Genomic DNA, 16,330 nt, shown 5'->3' on the forward strand with positions numbered 1-16,330 from the left:
GGCCACTTTAAAATTCTCACAAACATACATTTAATGGCAAACAAATGATTTATTTTCCAGAAGAGCGTTGATTTAGTACTGGAACAGCTAAAGTAAAACAGGAAAAAATATAGGCCGTGCTCAGAGGGTTCTGTTTGGAAGCAGCACCCTGCACATACAGAAAGGACATGTTTAGTTTAAAAGCTTACAAATGAAATTTTATTACTTCAGAGTTAAGAGCCAAAGGGAGGAGGATGGGTGAAATTACAGGGCCTATGCTTTTTTTTTTTTTATGCTTTGGAGTTTTGCATACTCTACTAACCACTGCCATCAAGTCGATTCCGACTCATATGTCAAATTTATTAAATGAAGAATCGCAAAGAAGGAAAAGAAGGCTTAGTTAGGGTTTGTCCTCCTGCATAGCTTCCAGCTGACACCCTCTGGACAAACGCGGTTCTCCCACTACCACCGAGAAGTATTCCCACGAGCGACATTTCCTTTGGTGAGAGGTTGTGAGGCTGGAAGTCCCTTTCTCTTAAAACGCTCTGCTTTCAGCCGGGCCGGCATCCAGGGAATCCGCTCAACTGAAGGTGCAGAGGACTGCAGACAAAGGGAGAGTGCTCTCGGGGTTCACTCAGGCCCTCCTCAGCCTTCCTACCGACCACGGGTGGAGAGTGCTCTCGGGGTTCAGTCAGGCCCTCCTCAGCCTTCCTACCGACCACGGGTGGAGAGTGCTCTCGGGATTCGGTCAGGCCCTCCTCAGCCTTCCTACCGACCACGGGTGGAGAGTGCTCTCGGGGTTCGGTCAGGCCCTCCTCAGCCGTCCTACCGACCACGGGTGGAGAGTGCTCTCCGGGTTCGGTCAGGCCCTCCTCAGCCGTCCTACTGACCACGGGTGGAGAGTGCTCTCCGGGTTCGGTCAGGCCCTCCTCAGCCTTCCTACTGACCACGGGTGGAGAGTGCTCTCGGGGTTCAGTGAGGCCCTCCTCAGCCGTCCTACTGACCACGGGTGGAGAGTGCTTTTGGGGTTCAGTCAGGCCCTCCTCAGCCTTCCTACCGACCACGGGTAGAGAGTGCTCTCCGGGTTCGGTCAGACCCTCCTCAGCCTTCCTACCGACCACGGGTGGAGAGTGCTCTCGGGGTTCGGTCAGGCCCTCCTCAGCCTTCCTACTGACCACGGGTGGAGAGTGCTCTCCGGGTTCAGGCAGGCCCTCCGCAGCCTTCCTACCGACCACGGGTGGAGAGTGCTCTCGGGGTTCAGTGAGGCCCTCCTCAGCCTTTCTACTGACCACGGGTGGAGAGTGCTCTCGGGGTTCAGTGAGGCCCTCCTCAGCCTTCCTACTGACCACGGGTGGAGAGTGCTCTCCGGGTTCAGGCAGGCCCTCCGCAGCCTTCCTACTGACCACGGGTGGAGAGTGCTCTCGGGGTTCAGTGAGGCCCTCCTCAGCCTTCCTACCGACCACGGGTGGAGAGTGCTCTCGGGGTTCAGTGAGGCCCTCCTCAGCCTTTCTACTGACCACGGGTGGAGAGTGCTCTCCGGGTTCAGGCAGGCCCTCCTCAGCCTTCCTACCGACCACGGGTGGAGAGTGCTCTCGGGGTTCAGTGAGGCCCTCCTCAGCCTTCCTACTGACCACGGGTGGAGAGTGCTCTCGGGGTTCGGTCAGGCCCTCCTCAGCCGTCCTACTGACCACGGGTGGAGAGTGCTCTCCGGGTTCGGTCAGGCCCTCCTCAGCCTTCCTACCGACCACGGGTGGAGAGTGCTCTCGGGGTTCAGTGAGGCCCTCCTGAGCCTTCCTACTGACCACGGGTGGAGAGTGCTCTCCGGGTTCGGTCAGGCCCTCCTCAGCCGTCCTACTGACCACGGGTGGAGAGTGCTCTCCGGGTTCGGTCAGGCCCTCCTCAGCCGTCCTACCGACCACGGGTGGAGAGTGCTCTCCGGGTTCAGTCAGGCCCTCCTCGGCCTTCCTACCGACCACGGGTGGAGAGTGCTCTCCGGGTTCAGTCAGGCCCTCCTCGGCCTTCCTACCGACCACGGGTGGAGAGTGCTCTCGGGATTCGGTCAGGCCCTCCTCAGCCGTCCTACTGACCACGGGTGGAGAGTGCTCTCCGGGTTCGGTCAGGCCCTCCTCGGCCTTCCTACCGACCACGGGTGGAGAGTGCTCTCCGGGTTCAGTCAGGCCCTCCTCGGCCTTCCTACCGACCACGGGTGGAGAGTGCTCTCCGGGTTCAGTCAGGCCCTCCTCGGCCTTCCTACCGACCACGGGTGGAGAGTGCTCTCCGGGTTCAGTCAGGCCCTCCTCGGCCTTCCTACCGACCACGGGTGGAGAGTGCTCTCCGGGTTCAGTCAGGCCCTCCTCGGCCTTCCTACCGACCACGGGTGGAGAGTGCTCTCCGGGTTCAGTCAGGCCTTCCTCGGCCTTCCTACCGACCACGGGTGGAGAGTGCTCTCCGGGTTCAGTCAGGCCTTCCTCGGCCTTCCTACCGACCACGGGTGGAGAGTGCTCTCCGAGTTCAGTCAGGCCCTCCTCGGCCTTCCTACCGACCACGGGTGGAGAGTGCTCTCCGGCTTCGGTCAGGCCCTCCTCAGCCGTCCTACCGACCACGGGTAGAGAGTGCTCTCGGGGTTCGGTCAGGCCCTCCTCAGCCTTCCTACCGACCACGGGTGGAGAGTGCTCTGGGGTTCGGTCAGGCCCTCCTCAGCCTTCCTACCGACCACGGGTGGAGAGTGCTCTCGGGGTTCGGTCAGGCCCTCCTCAGCCTTCCTACCGACCACGGGTGGAGAGTGCTCTCGGGGTTCGGTCAGGCCCTCCTTGGCCTTCCTACCGACCACGGGCGGAGAGTGCTCTCGGGGTTCAGTGAGGCCCTCCTCAGCCTTTCTACTGACCACGGGCGGAGAGTGCTCTCGTGGTTCAGTCAGGCCCTCCTCAGCCGTCCTACCGACCACGGGCGGAGAGTGCTCTCGGGGTTCAGTCAGGCCCTCCTCAGCCGTCCTACTGACCACGGGTGGAGAGTGCTCTCGGGGTTCAGTCAGGCCCTCCTCAGCCGTCCTACTGACCACGGGTGGAGAGTGCTCTCGGGGTTCAGTCAGGCCTTCCTCAGCCTTCCTACTGACCACGGATCGTCGTTTCCCAGTGGTGTCCCAGTGTGTTCCTTTGCAAATGCCAACGTTTGCAAAAGCTGCTTCTCTGCCTATTTCCATTTTATTTCAGGAAATACAGAGCAACAGCGGTGCAATCAAATTCCAGTGACAGGTGAGAATAAAGGACTGGCAATCACAGCTTCGGAAGTAGAATCAGACTGTGAATCCAAATTTATGAAGCAAACATAATAATGAACACACAAGCCTATGGAACGTGACAACAAAATTCCCGGTCGCAGCACCGTCCATAGATAGTAAAAACTTCACAGAAGCAAAATACTTCCAAATTCTCTGCTCCCTGAATTTTTTTTTTTTTTTTGCACGTGATGAATTGTAGGCACATTTTCAGAGTTGGCTAAGTTAAGGAAAGTTCCTAAGTAAGGTCTTCGTGCTTCCCCAATTCAGACTGGAAGCAGTCACTTGCTTTTCTTCATTAACCACAGGAAGAATCCCTGAGGGGTGCGAGTGGTTAATGAGCTCAGCTGCTAACTGAAAGGGTGGAGGTTTGAGTCCACACGGAAGTGCCTCTGAAGAAAGGCCTGGTGATCTACTTCCCAAACATCAACCACTGAAAGCACTAACACACACGGGGTCGTGGTGAGTCAGCTGGCTCAGGGAAGCTGGGTAATGAGCAACTAAGTGCCTCCAGTAGGTTTTAATTAAATATTTTTAACCGGAAGTGTGTGCTGCCACCCCCCCTTCTGCCTCCCCTCAAGTAGGACATATGTCTTACTTCTTATCTAAGTGCACAAAAAACCCAAACCAAACCCACTGCCATCGAGTTGATTCCGACCCACAGCGATCCTACAGGACAGAGGAGAACTGCCCCGGAGCTTCCAAGGAGCATCGGGTAGATTCAAACTGCCGACCTTCTGGTTAGCAGCCGTAGCTCTTCCCCATTGCGCCACCAGGGTGTGCAGTAATTAAAATATCTTAAGGGCTGGTGAAGGTGAATTCAGTAGCTTCAAACAGTATTTGGAGGAGATGTGGAAACCAGACAACACATAAATCACAAAGCTTGTGGACATGCTTTGAGAAAATTTTTTACATTTTCAGGAGGGGGGGTCCCGACCGGGGAGGAAAGAGCTGCAGGGATGGGGTTGGGAACCCGTGGCGAAGATATCTCAGTAGAAACTGACAAATAGTCGTGAAGGCAGAGATGAAGGCAGAAGGAGGATGGGCACAACCAGCCCTGCGGGCGGACTAACACACTAGGGCGCACCCACCAGTCTCGGCTCAGCGCGGGCTTTTTCAAACGCCGGTCCCTCCCCTTTCGCAAAGGCAACCAGCATTCACCGCATCGCGTGGTTGTCAGGAATCACGATAATATCCAAAGACAAGGAAGAAGCATTAAAGCACAAATGTGAATAAAATACCCCCCAAAATTCAAAATTTAGACAAAAGTGAGGGAAGAAAGGCGTTCGAATAAACGAAAGCTTTGGCAAGCCGGAGAAGGCGCAGCAGCTCAGGGTTTGCCCGTTGGTGGGCAGAACACAATTTTGAGCCAATCAAACGCAGACATTGGCGGCTCCGGCTTTGTGCGCGGCCACCGCCCTCGGTGGTTCCCCTAGAGAAGCAGGTGGGCGCGGGGGGAGCTGCTCCTGCACTCCAGCACCCCTGCACCCCAGCACCCCTGCCCCCGGCACCGCTGCGCTCTAGCGCGCCTGCACCCTGGTCCCCACAGCTTTGCACGCCTGCGGCCCTGCACCCCGGTAGTCCTACATCCCCGCACCGAGGCGCACCTAGGCCCCGCCGCCCCAAAAGTCCGCCGAGCTGCCGGCCGGCGCTGTGTCCTCCTGGCAGGACCTCAAGACCCAGCCCCGCCGCAGTGGCGCCGCAGGACCATGCGAGGCAGACCTGCCTGTGCGCCATCCCTCCGCCAAGGGCGTCACCCTCATGCCCACAGGCTCCCAGCGCCTGCGTGGTATCCGTGGGGAGCCGGCTGGAAATGGCGTCCCGGGCTCCGGGAGCCGGAAGAAATGCTTTTATGATTTTATGCATCTTATCGGACGTGAGGAGCCCTGGTGTCGCAGTGGCTAAGTGCTCAGCTGCTAACCTAACTATCGGTGGTTAGAACCCCCAGCCGTTCAGGGGGAGAAAGATGTGACATTCTGCTTCCATAACGACTTACAGCCTAGGAAACCCTATGGGGCAATTCTCTGTCCTACAGGGTCGCTATGAGTCAGAAATGACAGCGGCAGGGTTTTTTTTTTTTTTTTTTTTTTAATTGACATGTGATATCAGTTAACCGACTTGCAGGGTTTTTTCTCCCCTGTGCCCTTGATTTTCTTCCGCTGTAGATTTACAGAAGAAATGTAGCTTTTGGGACAACTTGGGATCGTGTATGGGGAGCGGGGAGCGGGGGCGGGGGGAAGTTGGAGGATGGGGAGTGGTAGGTTCAGATGTGGAATTCTAGGTTGTTTAATCAATTTCAGGCCTGGACGGGGCAACTGGCTCGCTACCCGGCCCGCCGCCTGCTCACGTCGAGCTGGATCGTACGTTTGCCTCCTACCTTGAACGCTAACAAGGTTCCTGGCCGGAATCACCCCCTTAGTCTTCCTCCAGAGTTTTGTAGTCTTAGGTTCTGAGCGCACAATTCTTCCTAAAGACATCATTACTGAGTACTGCTACATTATTTCCTTTGCCGAAACACTAAATAAATTCTAGTATTTAATAGAAAATTCTTCCATCTAGAGATGGAACAAACTCCTGAGATTTTTTTGGAGAAGGTGTAGGCCCGCAAAGGAATTTCAGCAGAGCTAGGGCTGCAGTGGTCCTTGGCTATGTTGGAACAGCCTTTGGTCTGAAACATTTATACATAATACATGTGTCTATATAAACCAAAACCAAACCCACTGCCGGTCAAGTGGATTCCTACTCATAGTGGCCCTATAGGACGAGTAGAACTGCCCCATAGAGTTTCCAAGGAGCGCCTGGTGGATTCGAACTGCCAACGTCTTGGTTAGCAGCTTTAGCACTTAACCACTACACCACCAGGGTTTCCGTGTGTCTATATACTTGCTTTCAAAGAGTGATTTTCCTTTCTATTCTGCCTGTCTCCCCACCTTCCTGGCCCCTGACCCCACATCGCCATCATTTCCTCCTTATCAGTTATACAGATTTTTCTTTTTTGTAGTTGTTTCCCAAGATGTGATTCCCACATAGGCATTTTTGTCCACTTTTTCCTTCCTGCACATCTTGATGTAATTCCTGCAGACTTTCTGGGGTAAAAAAAAAAAAAAAAAAAAAAATTTTTTTTTTTTTTTTTCTGGGGTAGCTCTAATTCGCGGTCTGTGTCACACCCACCACCAGGGTGTGCTGTGTTTAATCAACAATTCCTCTCCGGGTTGATACTCATTTATTGCCACAACTTCTTGTTTTCCACAACCCATAACTGGTTTTGAATTTAGACGTAAGCATTTTAATGCTTTCTGCGACTCCCTTGGATTATAGAAAGGGACTGATGTTCTGGGTAAAATGGCAGATAGCCAGACGCTTATCAGGACGGGCTGAATGGGGGCCTCTCTACTGAAAGGGGTCAGGCAGTGTTTGACTAAGATTAGAAAATAAGAACAAAAGGCCCAAACCTCGAACGGCATCTTTTCAAAACTGGATTCACCTTCTACACCTCTCCTCTCCAGTTTGCCTTTGTCAGTGATGACACCCATCCAACCACCCATGTTCCTACAGAAAACCCAAGCCGCGGTCATCTGCTCCCTCCTCCTTCCTGCCCTGCCCACCCTCCCCCGTTCTGAGCCAATGACCACAATTCTCTTCTTTCCTCCTCATCACTTGTCTGGTCAATCAATCCCCACAGCTGTTCTAAGGACCTCCACCCTTGCCCTTGACCTCCCTGTGACCAGTCCATGTTTCTGCAGCTGGGTGTTGTGACATTCCATGGCCTGGTCATGTCTCTGTCCTGTGTAAACCCCTTGCTATGCACGCAGACACTCCACACTCCATTCACAATTGTGGGCTTGCAGCTCTGGAACACCTTGCTGCTGTGTCTCTTGCTCTGGGCCTTGACTCCTCCTTCTACCAGGAGCGTTGCCTTCTATCCTCTTCACAGGGTTACTTCTGCTAGTTCTCAGCTCTGGGTCTTCCTTGCTCCCTTTCCTCTTCCTCTTGTTTGTAGAGCACATTCTCTTACTCCGGAAAACATTACAGAGGAAGTCAATTGGTAATAGCAAGTTCCCTGGTGTCTCTGTCTCCTAGGGCTGCCCTAACAAGATACCACACAGTGGGTGGCTTTAAAACACAGAAATTTAATGCCTCACAGTACTGGAGTATCAGGTCTGTGGATTCCTTCTGAGGGTTCTGAGAGAGCGACTGGTCCGTGCTTCTCTCCTAGCTCTCGGTGGTGTTTGCCAATTCTTGGCATTCCTTTGCTGCTTGTAGACGCGTCTTCTCATAGGGCCTTCCCCTGTATGTGACCCTGGCTTCACGTCTGTTCTCCCCTTACGTAAGATACCACTCAGAACGAATCAGGACCCAGCTGCCTGTATGACCTCATGTTAACTTAACACATCTTAAAAAAAAAGATCCTATATTCTAGTAAGGCCACGTTCACTGGTACAAGGATTAGAACCACAGCAAACCTTTTTTCTGGGTGCACAATTTAGACCCTAACACTTGGTAAGCATGCAATTAGACATTGCACAGTTTATGGAAGAGTCTTAGTGGCTGATGGCATCCAGAGAGCCTGATTCTTCGGGTAGCTTGAAGGTAATCAGAAATTGATGGCAGTGCTGACAACACTGAAAAGCCTTCTGCTTTTTGATCTTCCCTTTTCTAGAGTCGTGCCGTCAACCTATATTTTGTTAAGGTATCACCTCTCTAGAGATCACTATCGTTGACAATAACTTCAGTCTTGTGACCTCAGTCACACGACTATCCCCTGAGAGCTAAAGCATCAATATCAAACCGAAGCTGAGAAAGAAGTGTGCTGGTTTTCTCCCCGTTTTTTGGTGTGGGAGATGTTGTCAATTTTAGACAAACAATCAGAGAGGTACAACTTGAAACCAAAGGATGTGCATGGTACCAAGCAAGCCCCTGTTGAGTTGGAGACCATGTTATTGTAAATGACAAGGTTAAAGCGAAGAACCAAGTTCTGTGATCTGTGAGGAGGCTCTGGTCATACATTCACTTCAGTGCACTGGGAAAGAAACCCTGACTGGCTTGGGTTGGCATGATGTAATTGTTTGAGAATTATACACGTATACAGTGGATCAAACCCTTAGAATTTATTATTGCTTCTTTTGCTTCAAGTTTAGATATATATACAGTAGTAGGTATATTTATACTGTAGGTAATTGGTTTATGATTATCTTAAATTATGTAAGATATTGTGACACACGAAATATCTAAAAGATTAGCATGATAATTGAAATAGAAATGTAAAATCGAGTAATTGGTTTTGATGTAATAGTTTTAGGGGGCAATCGACTCTTTATTAGATGGTTATTGCCATACTACAGTGTCTGACAAAGTCTGCCATGGAAGCAGTGCCAGTGACCCACGGTCAGCCACAAGATTTTTGATGTAATTTTTAAGTTAAAAAGGATAGAAAATTGTACAAAGTTTCTATTTAGTATTGGACTATTAAAAGAAAATTAATATTCACAGTATTTAAATTTAGCTATTCAAATCCTCATGGAGGGTAGAGTTGCAGGAAACTCACTTTCTAGAAGCATGGTGGCAGTAATGTGGAGCTGGCCCTGGGTAATGGCAGCAGCTAACCTTGGTATCGTTTCACCTTAGTTGTTTGAGGTTGCCTCTATGCTTGCTCCCCAGCCCTACAGGTGATCCTGTAAACCATCCAATACCCTCTTAATAATTTCCTTGCTTTGTTAGCTCAGCCACAGATGGACACATGGATATGTGGGTATGGGTGGTTTGGGCTTGCCTAGAATCCACTCCCTCTCCTCCAGGTGGTGCTGGTCCCAGCCACAGGTGGGAGGACGAGCACTGTGCGCAAGTCTGAACCACTCGGTGTACCTACTCCGTTTCTCTGGTTATGGCAATGACCTCAGGGATCGGCAGGACATCCATCTAGACCAACAAGAGTCAGTCCAGGACTTTTGTTGGAACATTTGGAAGAGAGAAGCTCTTTTCTGGTAGGCTTGGATCTAGGTGCCATAAGGGATCAAACGGTCTGAGGAAGAAGGAAACCATGCCAGAAGAAAGCAGCACTGAGAGAAGAGGAAGCCCATACCCAGAAGACATGTACAAGCCCTGAGAGCTTGCTCTGTCTGAAAACATCTAGGCTAGACACACTGTTTCAGGAGCCAATAAATCTACCTCCACCATTTTTCTTGTTTTCAATTAGATTTTGTCACCGGCACCCAAATAATACTGACACATCAAGATAAAACATGAATTGTACTTCCTGGAAATGTTATTTTCACAATTTTATTAAAGTGTTACATTGATATTTGCTTGAGTTGATGAAAATCAACCCATTTATTTTATATCCTATATTTGGGAACTGTTTTAGTCATCTAGTGCTGCTGTAACAGAAATACCACAAGCGGATGGCTTTAACAAAGAGAAATTTATTCTCCCACAGTCTAGTAGGCTACAAGTTCAAATTCAGAGCATCAGCTCCAGGGGAAGGCTTTCTCTTTCTATTGGCTCTGGAGGAAGGTCCTTGTCTTCAGTCTTTCCTTGGCCTGGGAGCATCTCAGCGCAGGAACCTCAGGTCCAAAGGACGCACTCTGCTCCTGGCACTGCTTTCTTGGTGGTATGAGGTCCCCTGCTCTCTGATTGCTTCCCTTTCCTTTTATCTCCTGCAAGATAAAAGCTGGTGTAGGCCACACCCCAGGGAAACTCCCTCTACATTTGATCAGGAATGTGACTTTAGTAAGGGTGTTACAATCCCACCCTAATCCTCTTTAACATAAAATTACAATCACAAAATGGAAGACAGCCACACAATCCTGGGAATCATGGCCCAGCGAAATTGATACACACATTTTTGGGGGGACATAATTCAACCCATGACAGCGACTATGTTGTTGTCTTAGCTATCTATTGCTGCTATAACAGAAATACCATAAGTGGGTGGCTTTAACAAACAGAAATTCATTTCTCACAGTTAGGAGACTAGAAGTCCAAAATCAGGGTACTGGCTCTAGGGGAAGGCTTTCTCTCTCTGTTGGCTATCACAGAGAAGGTCCTGTCTCTTCAGCTTCTATTTCTTGGCTCCTGGGGAATATTCCCGCGGTATGGCACCTCTCTTCTGCCATCTCTTCTTGCTCCCTTGCTTGTTTAATCTCTTATATCTCAAAAGAGATTGACTTAAGACACACCCTACACTAACACTGTCCATTAACATAACAAATTAAACCCATTCCCAAATAGAATTATAACCACAGGTATAAACCAAAACCAAACCAAACCCACGGCCATCAATTCAGACTCATAGCGACCATATAGGACAGAGTAGAACTCCCCCACAGAGTTTCCAAAGAGTGGCTGGTGGATTCGAACTGCCGACCTCTTGGTTAGCAGCCGTAGCACTTAACCACTATGTCACCAGGGTTCCCACCACAGGTATAGGGGTTAGGATTTACAACACATATTTTTGGGGGACACAATTCAATCCATAACGGTTGTTGTTGGTTGCCATTGAGTTGATTCCGGCTCACAGTGATCTGATGTATATGGAGTAGAACTGCACTCTGTAGGGTTTTCGAGGCTGTGGCTTTTCACAGCCTTACTTCCGAAGTGCCTCTGGGAGGGTTTGAACCACCAATCTTTTGGTCAGTAGTACAGCACTTAACCATCTGTACCACCCAGGGACTCCAAGAACTATGTTAGATAAGGCAATGGTCGTTACTGCAGCTCGTTTTAGTTAACCAAGAATAAATACGCAAAAAACCAAACCCATTGGTGTCGAGTTGATTCCGACTCGTACCGACCCTATAGGACAGAGTAGAACTGCCCCATAGAGTTTCCAAGCAGTGCCTGGTGGACCCGAATTGCTGACCTTTTGGTTAGCAGCTGTAGCTCTTAATCAACACACCACCAGGGTTTCCAAAGCAAGAATAAAACCAAAACCAAACCCAGTGCCTTCGAGTCGATTCCAACTCATAGCAACCCTATAGGACAGAGTAGAACTGCCCCATAGAGCTTCCAAGGAGCGCCTGGCGGATTCGAACTGCTGACTCTTTCGTTAGCAGCTGTAGCACTTACCCACTACTCCACCTGGGTTTCCAAAATAAGAATGGGATTGACTAAATATAAATGACACAAAAGGTCAGGAAGAAATTTCAACTATTATTTATTTTATGCTAGTCTTCACTCAGGTACAAGGGTTAACAATCATACTTTTCTGTGGAAGGCCCATCTCATCATTGGTCTGTGTAAAGGTTCCTCTCTTGTTTATTTACACACACATTTATATATATACACATACATACATTATGTAGGTATATGTATGTGTGTATACATGTAAAAAATTTTTTTTTTTATATGTATAAGGAGCCCTGGTGGCGCAGTGGTTAAAGTGATTGACTGCTAACTGAAAGGTCGGCAGTTCAAAACCACCAGCTGCTCCATGGGATAAAGATGTGGCAGTCTGCTTCCTTAGATTTATAGCCTTGGAAACCTTATGCGGATACCGTGAGTTGAAGTTGATTCAACAGCAGTTTTTTTTGTGTGTGTGTGCATATGTATACATTCTTGCATTCAGAGAATAAATCTTACCACAAGAAGATTTTGAAAAATACTCTGGCATTCAGTTATCTAATTTCTATTTGGGATTTTTTTGATCTGGGTTTATAAGTGTGTATACTTTCTTTTCTTATGTAAATCTTTTGCTTTTGCATCAGGATTATACTATTCTCATAAACTCAGCAACTTTCACTCTTTTTCAATTTGTATAAGATACAAGTTGACTGTCCTTAAAAGTTCCTTAGAACACAAACGTACACCTATTTGATCTTGCACTTTTTGGGGGGGGACAGATGGTCTCTAGCTCTTATTTCAATTTCTTTGATACATATTAGTTTGTTTGAGCGCGGTATTTCCTCTTGCAAAATTTTGACATATATGTTCTAGAAGTCTAAAAAAAGTCTACCCACTTCAAATTGGCTTTCAAATAACACATAGTTTTTCATAACTTTCTTATTTAAAAACAATTTTGTTGTATACAGAATTATTTCCACTTCAGTATCCAATCTTTACAAAGCTAAGGAAGTTTCCTTCCATTTCTAGATTGGTAAGTGTTTCTGTCTTTCTTTGTTAATAATCACAATGCTAAACCTTATAGAAGTTTTTTCCTGCGTTAGATAAAATAATTATAGATGTTAAAAAATACGATTTATAATGTGTTTATTTTTATCTCTCTCTCTTTACTTCTTTTAATTTTGTTCATCTTCCTGTTTTTTTTTTCCTTCTGTATTTAATTGATTTCTATTCTTTTATCTAAATTTTCTTATTTCTCATTTGAGTTGAATGGCTAGTTCCTTTTCTTCTTCTTTTTTCCTCCTGATAGGTGAGCTTTAATAAATAGATTTCTTTTTAAATATGGTTTATTTGGGTCCCACACATTTTGACACATAGTAATTTCAGTTTTTTTTGTTTTTTAATTTCAGTATAATTCTCTTCTAGGAATTTCTTGTTTTCTAAAATGTTCGTATCTTAAAACTTAACACAATAGAATTAGTATAAAATTACCATAAATGACAAAGAAGGACATCACATTTTGGGACAAGAACACTAACTTGGTCAAGCCAACAAATGTGCACTTAAGACCACCTCAAAATTTATCAGAGAACAACTGATCAAAACTCATGCCGCACCGTAAAAATCGGCATTGTTGCCGGGGATTTTAACACATGTTGTTCAGAAACTGAGAAATCAACTACAAAAGTAAGCAGAGTTATCGAATAGCTGAATAATACAATTAATGACCTTGAGCTTTTAGAAATATACTCTACAGGGAACTCATTTTCATTTTGAGTACATAGGGAACACTTAGAAAAAAAATCCATCTGTTTTGTCATAAAAAAAGGCTCATTAAATTCCCAGCTGTCCCTACCAAGGAGACCATGTTCTGCATCCCCAGTGTATAAAGCCAAAAATTAATAACAAAATTTTACTTGTGAATTCCATTTATTTGAAAGCCAATGATATAGGTTATGCTTGGATTAAAAAAATAAATCATAGATCCCAATAAGAAGAAAATACTACCTATAAGAACATATGTAGCAGAGTCATGCTGTACTTAAGAGTAAAATTTATAGCTGCAAATATGTATATCAGGAGTGAATTCAGGTTTAAAACAATTTTTCAAGTGTGTATTTCTGAAAACCTAGAAAATTATTACCACATTACATTAATTGCAATTTATGTGTGATACTTACCTTTTTTTTTTTTTCAGTACTTCATCATTTGTTTGTCTAATCACGGGTATTCCTGTCTTGAATTTTTTTTTCTCTTCCACCTGAAAGTGAGACCATATTTTTTCTCAAACAGAAAAATACAAATGGAAATTGGGAAGAGTCTTTATTTTATGGCAGTTTGGCAGCTTTGTGCAGGTATTAACCTGATGGGTGACTTTTAGCCTCTTCTTATGTAAAACGATGGGATTGGACTGAATCATCCCAAACACATCTCTCAGCTTTAACATTCTATGATCTCTCTTTTTTTTTTTATTTGAACATGGAATATTTGAAGTAATACTGCGATGACTTCAAATGTACCTTATAATAGATGTATTTCTTAGTCCTGTTTCTGCCTTTTATGAGCAATGAAAATTAATTACACTAGATTCCTTTTCCATATGCCAGACATGGAATTTCCTCTGGGTCATATCCTCTGAATCTACACATCCTGTGTCTTCAATCATTTTGTACACATGGTTTAGTCTCTGTTAACATTTCTTTCTGTAAAATACGGGGCCCTGGTGGTGCAGTGGTTAAGACATCGCCTGCTAACCCAAAGGTCCGCTGTTCGAATTGACCACCCACTCCTTGGAAACCCTATGAGACAGCTCTGCTCTGTCCTGTAGGGCTGCTATGAGTCGGAATTGACTCGACGGCAACGGGTTTTTTTTTTTTTTTTTTTTTTAAATACTCATGAACTACACAAATTAAACATGGAATTTCAATTTCTTATAATTAGAATCCTTTATTCCTATTCTATTCTGGGGGCAGTGGTGGCTCAATAGTAGAATTTTTACCTCCTTTTTTTTTTTTTTAGGCCTGGGTTTGATTCCTGGCCAATATACCTCAAGTGCAGGCTTGCATGTTACCGTGATGCTGAACAGGTTCAGTGGCACTTCCAGATTAAGAGGACTAGGAAGAAAGACCTGGAGATCTACTTACGAAAAATCAGGCGGTGAAAACCCTATGCATCAAAATGGTCCAGTCCCATTGTGCATGGGGTCTCTGTGAATTGGGGGTCAGCTCTACAGCAGCTAACAACTCTATCAGGTGTCTATCTTTCTCTTTTTTTTTTAAACCAGTTTATCACAGTCATGTAAAAAACACTCCAATTTTTTCATAGTTGCCAATTTAACCTATAATCAACATAAAATATTATCTTGTGAAGAAAGATGATTCAGAATCTAGCAAAATTTGGAGTTTACTCCTCTTGTGATGAGACATCCTTTATTTTTTGACGTCACTGAGATGGGAATTCAAGAAAACCAAGATAACCATGAATGGCAAGTGTCCTACGATCTTTTTGGTATCTATTAAATGTGACCAAAAACTAGGTATCTTCGATTTTCTGAATGGTTCAAAATGCAGAAAGACGAAGAAGAGGGAACACATCGTTGCCTTCCCTACACGCGAGCCCTGTACCCAGACGGTACCAGTGTAAGTTCCCAGTCTTCTGGAGGTTGAAGAGGAAGGTCCTAGAAGAGACAGGGAGACTGGACGGCGAAAGGCCAGGTTCCTTGCAGCTCTGTCTTGGGAAGTTGAGAGGCAAGCACAGCGCAGCTGAGATTCTGCTGGCGCTGAGGAGGACGGGTGGTTAGTCAACGTTTGCCATTCCGTATTTCCAAAAGTCTCCTATACACACATTTTTAAATTAGTGGATACTTTTTTGCTGAGCCACTGTCCCATTATGGAGCCTTTAAGTCCCCCCCCTCATTTTGTCATTGGTAAAAATAGTGATATGACAAGTATTCCTCAAAAATAAAAGAAAGATTCCCACAGGTTCTTCTTCAATTTCGGGGTTTTTGGGGGGGATGTATTTTGAGAAAAGGATTCTAAAAGTTCCAGAGCTTAAGAAAAAAACCTGAAAGTCCCACATGTTCACTGTTAAATTGGTTCCCAGAAGGGCCATAATTTAGACTACCAACAGAGCCTGTTTTTTTCCTTCTGCTTAGGTCGCTATGAGTCAGAATCGACTCGACGGCAAAGGGTTTTAATATTGAAAAATGGAGTCTCATTTTATTTTTCCATTTCTTCATAACTGGTCAGAGTGTACAGTTTTTCTCAAGTCTTTTTAGTCATTTGCATTTTTTTTCTGTGAACTGACAAATCACACGGGGAGGGGAGCTTGGTAGTTTTCCACTGTACTTTTCCTTACCTAATTTTTGGAGCTCTTTGCATTTTTGTGGCTAAAAATTTCCAAGTTCGGTCGTTTGTGTTTAACTATTGTTCCTGCAAATTCTTCCCCAACCACAGAATTAATCCATCACGGAGTCTGTTCAATTTTTTTTTTTACTTCCAACGGCTCCCACTAGGTTTACTGACCGGGTTACCCAGGCTTGAAAAGCTTTTCTCCTTCTGACCATCGATACACAGAGCTACATATACCTTCCACCTGCCAAGCTAGCACATCCTGTGTTGGAAGAAAATACACAAATTAAAACAAAAACTATTCAGAAAACTCTACATTTGTATGGAATACCAAGTTCGTTTAAATTTTCTTTAAAATTACATAATGTTAAATTAAAAATTTTTTTTAATTAAAAAAAATTTTAAACAATTTTTTAAACTACGTGCCTGGATATTTTGGGTCAAAATAGACCAAAAACGAACAAACGAAACCCCAGATTGCGTCCTCCAAAACACTTTTTTTTTTTTTTTTTAAAGAAACGCTTTGAAATCCCCTGGGGCAAGGTTGGGAGCCTGTCGTCTGGGTCTCCTCTGACGTCCTGCACCACTGAGTTAAGCCTCTGGATGCCACGAGGCAGGGGCGACGCGGGGCGGGCAGTGGACTCCAAGGCCGGGTGCCCGGGGTGCAGAGCCG

General features: G+C 46.2%; 1 protein-coding gene across 1 annotated transcript; it reads right to left on the reverse strand.

The window, feature by feature from the left end:
- Window positions 1–530: 530 nt before the first annotated feature.
- Window positions 531–3,178, reverse strand: LOC126068485 (serine/arginine repetitive matrix protein 1-like). Its single transcript, XM_049871060.1, has 2 exons — window positions 2,637–3,178; window positions 531–2,571 (listed from the first exon to the last, which is right to left on the reverse strand). The coding sequence occupies exons 1-2, from the start codon at window positions 3,176–3,178 to the stop codon at window positions 531–533; spliced, it is 2,583 nt and encodes an 860-aa protein (XP_049727017.1).
- Window positions 3,179–16,330: the final 13,152 nt, after the last annotated feature.

The sequence above is a fragment of the Elephas maximus genome, chromosome 2 (genome assembly GCF_024166365.1).
Source record: "Elephas maximus indicus isolate mEleMax1 chromosome 2, mEleMax1 primary haplotype, whole genome shotgun sequence".
Lineage (NCBI taxonomy): Eukaryota > Metazoa > Chordata > Mammalia > Proboscidea > Elephantidae > Elephas > Elephas maximus.